Raw genomic sequence first — 7500 nt, 5'->3', positions numbered from 1 at the left:
CGATGTCTGCCTCAGCACTTTTGGAGGACAAGGAGACAATGAGGCAAAGAGGCCCAGAAGCAGAGGAAGTGAAAGACGGTCGGAGGGATGGCGCAATACGTGTTTGGGGGAGGGGGAGTCAGACTCGCAGACAGCATGTTCAACCCCTTAAAGCAGAAGTCCTCAAATACACCATATCAGACGTTATCATCTCTTAAAGGGAGAGGAGCCAGAAGGGGAGATTCCCACTTCGCGGTGAGCAGCACACAAACCCCAAACTAACCGCGCGGTGAGCAGCACACAAACCAAGAACTAACCGCACGGTGAGCAGCGTCAGGACCTAACCGAGGAACAAAGACTCAAGACCCAGAACAAAAGAATGGAGTATCACCTGGTTCTCACCACCTGCTACCTGGCCATAGGTAAACTACACATGCATCCACACAACAGTTAGCTGTGCTGTACTGAGACTGCAGGATGTTTTGGTTAAATCTTGTCAGACACGTTGAGCTGTTAGCATTGAGTGTTTTGTTCTATTTAGAGCATTTGGGAGTTTGACCTTGAAGACAGTTTGACCCAGGGTATCATTTATGTAGCTAAATGTTTTTTTTTGCAGTTTCATATGATGTCTGAATGGTATCTCCTAGCTAAGTCTGAATTCTGTTCAGGGCATTTGCATGCATGCAAGTGTCCACATCTTGTTCAGACACACTCCTCAACTTGTGAAATCTTTGTAAATATAAAACAATATTTAAAAAAAATGTGTGACCTTCCACATATCATTCTTTTTGTGCATATGATTCTATTTCAGTGATTCATGTCTCACTGCATGTTACAGGATTATGACCTATGGCTAAGGTCTTCACTTTCAACATTCAACATTTAATTCAATTCTATAAGCATTTATTAGTTTATTTAAATCATAAACTACATTACTCTTCTCCCTCTCACAGGTTGGTCCAGCGTCTCTTCTCTGAATGTCACGGGCCTAGAAGGAGAAACTGTTCACATTAACTGCCTCCCCACTGCTGGCATCACAGACAAAGGCATGTACTTCTGCAAAGGAGAGAAGCGCTACAGCTGCCAGGACATCATTCCGATGGAACGTGGAACCGGGACCGGGCTGGACAAGAGGTTCTCCCTTGACACAACGGGTCACGTGGTGGTGGTGCAGATTAGGAAACTCAGGGGTTCTGATTCTGGAACCTACTGGTGTGGTCCGGACCGGACCAGACGGTACAGGGACTACGTCCAGATCTATCTTTCTGTGGGTAAGTGTGTGTGTTTTGAGTGTGTATGTCTGTCTGTGTGTGTGTATGTCCAGATCTATCTTTCTGTGGGTAAGTGTATGTGTGTGTTTGTATGTATGTGTGTGTGTGTGTGTGTGTGTGTGTGTGTGTGTGTGTGTGTGTATGTGTGTGTGTTTGTGTGTGGGTTTTTGTATGACTGCTATAAGCTCCTATTGTATGGATTTGCTTGGGTTTGAGGAGGAATAATGTAAGCATTTATCCATTTGTCAAAGTGACAATGTACAGATCAAATATGCATTAGTATATGTGACAATGTACAGATCAAATATACATTAGTATATGTGGCAATGTACAGATCAAATATGCATTAGTATATGTGGCAATGTACAGATCAAATATACATTAGTATATGTGGCAATGTACAGATCAAATATGCATTAGTATATGTGGCAATGTACAGATCAAATATGCATTAGTATATGTGGCAATGTACAGATCAAATATGCATTAGTATATGTGGCAATGTACAGATCAAATATACATTAGTATATGTGGCAATGTACAGATCAAATATACATTAGTATATGTGGCAATGTACAGATCAAATATACACTAGAATATGTGGTCCCGGGAAAACTGAGCCAACAATTTCATTGTTGTTTGCAGATTCAAAGTTTGAGAGAGCCCTCATCAGTCATAACACTGGTGTGTGTGTGTGTACAAAGGAGAGAAAGATAGAGAGAGAGAGAGAGAGAGAGAGAGAGGGATAGAGAGAGAGAGAGAGGGGGAGAGAGTGACAGAGAGAGAAAGAGAGAGAGAGAGAGAGGGACAGAGAGAGAGAAAGAGAGAGAGAGCACATATGTGCACGCAGTGGAAAAAAACAGAACTGCAGGGTTGGGTAATACCCAGATGGTACACTGATGTCTTTGGCTGAAAGACGTTGCGCTGGTGACTAAAACACTCACCGCAACATTCAGAGATTCTCCTTAGTCATGAATCTCATGATTAATCACTAACTCAACAGCATCTGGTGTCTGTACGAGAACAAGTGTCATAATGCTTCTGATAACACCATGACATAGAGCAATGTATCAGAGAACAGAACATGAATTATGGATTTGCACTGAATGTGTTACTGAAACGTAAATGATCATAGTCTTTCTAACAGTAGGCTGGTACTAATTCATTTGCTCCTTCCATGATACTTATAAAAGCAGCCATTTCAGCACATGTACTGATTATTGTATAACTTATCCATGCTAGCCATCATTTTGGCTAAAGCTGAATGACAAATGAAAATATAAATACATTAAAAAAAAATGTATATCTCCTTTTGGACAAAAGTGTCATATACCTTAAACCTAAACTAAATTGTAAACTTAATTATCGTAATGCAACTCTTAGGACACAAAGAAGAAGGACGTGGAACGACACAAAGCCTTTCTACTCCTGTGGTGGCGGAGCTACGCCCAAGACCCCCCACAGCGCCCCCTACAGCTCCACACGGTAGGAAGAGCTGCAGACAGGCAACCTTATTCTAGGCTTCAAAGCTTCGGATTTCACAAAATGGTTTTCTTTCTTTACCTTTTATGTATCTGTTACGTTTTGTTTGTTTGATTGGTTCGGTTATTTTTTCTTTTACAATCTCCACATGGTTTTTTTGACTGTGTGATGATGATGCATGCAATCTAACTGACTGTTCTGGTAACGGTTGTTGTTTTACAGACACACCTGTCCGCCTTATTCTCTCTGTGTGTCTGGTGACAGCCTTTGTGTTTGCAGTCACAGCCCTGATGCTCCACAGACGCTCTGGGAAACAATCAGAAGGTGAGACTCCGGATTCAATATGAGAACGCTCAAATATACACTATATATTATACAGAATACCTTAAAATGGTCAAATCTATATATATTAAACAGACTACCTTAAAGTAGCATAACGGAACAATTGCTAATCGCTAACGATATGCTAGCGGCTAAAACTAACGAAATATCTTGAAATGTGCTGACTTTGACATTATGACAAGCTAGTTAGTCAACAACTGTCCTAACACAGTCAAAAATCAAGCAAGTGCAACACACAAGACAAAGCAAGACGGCAAATAAGCTACTTACTAGTTCGGCAGACAGTAGAAAACGGGCGGCTTCAGGCAATCCTACATTTAGCAGTTTAGCAATTTTTTTTAAAGCTGTTATTTTAAGGTAAAACTGCTTATCCTAACCCTAATCCTGATGTACAATTACTGCATAATGCCACTTTAAAACGCTCAAATCTACAGAATATATTATTCATGCCAAGACCTGTCAGACTACCTTAAAATAGTCAAATATACAGTATGTATTATACATGTCACACTACATTAAAAGTGCTTGACAGGTCTCAGTGTCATGATCTGATGTTTCAGAACCTGCTTTACGATTTGGATTGATTTAAACGTTTCCAAGGTCGTGCATTATTTTCAGATGATGGCATGTTTACGAAGTAGCTCAAAGTCTACTGGTCATGTTTTGTTTGCTATCAATTTCCAGAGTTCTTCTTCCTTGCGAGGGTTTGGTTGTGATGTCACCATGGAAACGGTGATGTTTACTGTCCTTCTCTCATTCTGTTTTCAGTGGCCATCTCAAAGGAACCAAATAAAGCGGGATCCGAAATTGTGAGTTTTTCATGTAACTTAATGATACTGCTCTGCAACCTTCAGACGTTTTTCCGTCATTTGAAGAGGATCATAGGATACCCATGTTTAGTTCAGATTGCAGTTATGAATAAAATACTGACAATTGTGTAATTTTTAATAGGCAATTGGTGATTATGAGAACAATGGTCTGGATAAAGACAACAAAAGCATTATTGAGATGGCATCTATCTACCAAAGCTTACACCCCAACACTGCCCAACGTGATGCAGTTTACCAGAGCTTGGACCCCAACACTCTACAACATGATGCAATTTACCAGAGCCTGAACCCCAACACCCTACAACATGATGCAATTTACCAGAGCCTGAACACCAACACCCTCCAACCTGGCGGAGTTTACCAGAGCCTGAACCCCGACCAGAGAGACTCAGTCTATCAGAGCCTGAACCCCGACCAGAGAGACTCAGTCTACCAGAGTCTGAAGCCCAACACCCTCCAACAAAGGCCTGTTTATCTAAACCAGTAGATCCCAAACCCTTCTTCCATGAAGCAACGGAAATAAAAACCTCACTGGTCCAAATGTTGCTAGCCAAGCTAGAAAACACAGCACACACAGCATTAGTTTAACTCTGAACTACCCCTGGCGTGCCTCAGAACTGCCTCTCGCGTGCCTCTGAACTACCCCAGCATGCCTTTGAACTATCCCTTGCGTGCCGTACAGGGAACATCTAGCCAAATGGAGGTGCCCTTGTTTGGGGACATACTCTGTGTTATGTTCATGTAAAGGGATTTCCAGACACCAATATCCATAATTTTTTTTATATTCTATGCAATAATACATATATTGATATCATTCCAGTCACAGTGTGTTGGTGTGTTCAGTCATTTGTCTTTTACACGACAAAACAAGTGTCTTTGTTGTTTATTAATTTTGAAATAAAAAAACATACACATGTTCTGCTGTTGTATATCTTTCTCTCTCTCTCTCTCTGTCTCTCACACATCTAAATACACACAGAGGCAAGCTAGGCTAACTCACTGCAGGCTGTCATATGTGGAATCTAACAGCTACACACACTCTTTCTCTCTCTCTCTCTCACACACAGAGGCTAGCTAGGCCAACTCACTGCAGGCTTGTTCTACATTTGCTTACCACATAACAGGAAAAAACTCAATTACCCACAAGGTCTTGCACTCACCTCTCCAGTGCCTGGACTGACATGGGCCTAAGAGCAAGCAGATGGGCCCATCAGGATGTTGTCATGAATGCCAGTGTGACAGGGATTATAATATTATTTATTATTATATGAATGCCAGTGTGACAGGGATTCTCATAATCACCAGTGTCCTGAAAACACTGACAGGACAACTGAAGTGAAGATGGACACTGTGTGTGTGTGTGTGTGTGTGTGTGTGTGTGTGTGTGTGTGTGTGTGTCTCTGTGTGTGTGTGTGTGTGTGTGTGTGTGTGTGTCTGCATTAGAAGTGGGAACAGGATCAGTGTGTGCGTGTGTCTTTCTGTCTGTCTCTCTGTCTGCATTAGCAGTGGGAACAGGATGTGTGTGTGTGTGTGTGTGTGTGTGTGTGTGTGTTTGTTTCTGTCTCTCTGTCTGCATTAGCAGTGGGAAGAGGATGTGTGTGTGTGTGTGTGTGTGTGTGTGTGTGTGTGTGTGTGTGTGTGTGTGTGTGTGTGTGCGTGTGTGCGTGTGTGCGTGTGTGTGTTATATGTTAGAGTTCCATGTTGCCCTGCCAACTGTAGATGCTCTCGCCTGATATTTATAAACCCTGACCTCATTTCACCCACAGCAATCTGTCATTTATGTATGTATTTATTTACCCAGAAGAATTCATTTTGTGGTTTTAAAGACATAAAAAAGACAAGCTAGCTTAGCCATCAAAATACATTTTAATGTCACAAAAGACTTTATTGTTAAAATGATCCTCAGTGAATACTTTGAGCTAAACATGAGTTCAAAGGTAAAGGTCTTGTATTTAGCTGACACTTTTATCCAAAGCAACTCACATAGGCACCTTGCAGTGGCAAGGGATCAAGCCCAGGTCAACCGTTTCCAAGGCAACAGTGCTAACCACTGTACCGCCATCAAGTAAGAGCTTTGAAGTCAAGGATGTGATAAACAGATTAAACTTCCAAACTGGCTGCATGTGATTGGCTGCAGTGGATATGCTTTGGTATGCTTTCATAGACCCTTATCTGATTGGACTGTAACTGCTGGCTGCATGTGATTGGCTGTAGTGGACATTCTTTGGTATGCTTTCTTAGACTGTACCTGATTGGACCGCTAACTGTTGGCTGCATCCGATTGGCTGCAGTGGCCATGTTATGCTATGCTTTCATTGACCGTAACTGATGGGGCCCCTAACTGCTGGTAAACTGGATTTTGTGTGCTCTCGTAGACTGGATCGCTGTTGTTGACGATTGGATCCATTCTCTCATAGTCAGATGTCGTTTGGCCACTTTTTCCAGTTGGGTCTAATTCGATATCATTTAAACCCTGAAACAATAGAAATTGTATTCGTGTTACATATCACACACAGGCAGAGAGAGGGACAGACAGACAGAGAGAGAGAGAGAGAGAGAGAGAGAGAGAGAGACATTATCCACTTATCTTATCAAACAGCAGAAGGGAGATGTCACTAAACCACTAGAAATGACTAGAGGACACATATATGTACATATTGTATTATTATTTTGTTTGTTTTTCAGATAAACTAGTAATATTTTATGATGATCAAATTCAAAATTCACATAGAAAATAAGATTCAGAAATAAGATGCTTGGACTATGTCTACTCATTCTTGGAGGAAGTCCAGAGGGGAAATTACTGTAACAGAACATTTGAAAGACTCAATTTCCCAGGGTGCATTTCACTCACCACTCCAGGATTAGGCAGGTGATAGATGTGTGTAACAGCTGAGTCATCTGGCACTGATCACAAAACAAAATAAACAAAATCATAAAAAAAGCATAACAATACTAATAAAAAAAACTATCAAAAACAAAAGCATAATAATATGAATAATTAGCTGCTGCTATCTGTCACTGCTTTGTAACTATATTCCGGAAAGCTCTCCAACGATCTACTTCTCTTTCCAAAAATTATGAAAACTATGTCAGGTACTTATAACAGTAGATGAGACAATTTTAATGTCATTTTAAAACAATTTTAAGGAAAGAAAGATACATATTGAAAGTGGAGAGTAGTCAGCTCCAACACAACAGATGGGTTATATGCTTACCGAGGTGCTTCCTCTGTCTCCATTTGTAGAGTGCAAAGAGTAGAACAGCACACACCACTGCAGCCAGGCTCAGAGAGACCACCAGGACAGGTGCGGTACCTGACACAACAGGGGACGAACAAGATATGGACACAACAAGGGACAGTGTTACATAACACACCAGTTTAGGAGCATGATATGGACACAACAGGTTACTGAAGGGCAAGATATGGAAACAGTAAGTTGCACATGATTCAGGTCACCATATAAATCTAGCTCAAGATCTGGAACCCCAGCCCACCTACACACACACACACACACACACACACACACACACACACACACTTTCCTTATTTAATTACTGATCTTACAAATATTACATATATTGCTGTATACCTA

General features: G+C 41.2%; 2 protein-coding genes across 3 annotated transcripts in view; one reads left to right on the top strand and one right to left on the bottom strand.

Moving 5' to 3' along the window:
* The window catches only part of LOC122128748, a 4956-nt gene extending 51 nt beyond the window's left edge, over positions 1–4905 (top strand). Inside the window, exons 1-6 of the mRNA XM_042703483.1 lie at positions 1–401; positions 933–1250; positions 2634–2735; positions 2955–3056; positions 3843–3883; positions 4026–4905. The exon at positions 1–401 is cut by the window's left edge and continues 51 nt beyond it. Coding sequence (XP_042559417.1) covers positions 359–401; positions 933–1250; positions 2634–2735; positions 2955–3056; positions 3843–3883; positions 4026–4391 — 972 coding nt within the window. The 5' untranslated portion in view covers positions 1–358 and the 3' untranslated portion in view covers positions 4392–4905. The remainder of the gene's footprint in view (positions 402–932; positions 1251–2633; positions 2736–2954; positions 3057–3842; positions 3884–4025) is intronic.
* An 849-nt stretch (positions 4906–5754) lies between these two features.
* LOC116219252 (low-density lipoprotein receptor class A domain-containing protein 3-like) overlaps positions 5755–7500 on the bottom strand; it is an 11522-nt gene continuing 9776 nt past the window's right edge. For both annotated transcript variants that reach the window (XM_031562436.2, XM_031562437.2), the window contains 4 exons: positions 7498–7500; positions 7123–7221; positions 6759–6811; positions 5755–6377 (listed from right to left, as the gene is read on the bottom strand). The exon at positions 7498–7500 is cut by the window's right edge and continues 108 nt beyond it. In XM_031562436.2, the coding sequence (XP_031418296.1) occupies positions 6204–6377; positions 6759–6811; positions 7123–7221; positions 7498–7500 (329 nt within the window). In that variant the 3' untranslated portion in view covers positions 5755–6203. The remainder of the gene's footprint in view (positions 6378–6758; positions 6812–7122; positions 7222–7497) is intronic.

Source organism: Clupea harengus, chromosome 24 (assembly GCF_900700415.2).
Source record: "Clupea harengus chromosome 24, Ch_v2.0.2, whole genome shotgun sequence".
Lineage (NCBI taxonomy): Eukaryota > Metazoa > Chordata > Actinopteri > Clupeiformes > Clupeidae > Clupea > Clupea harengus.
This window is presented reverse-complemented; position numbering and strand designations above follow the sequence as displayed.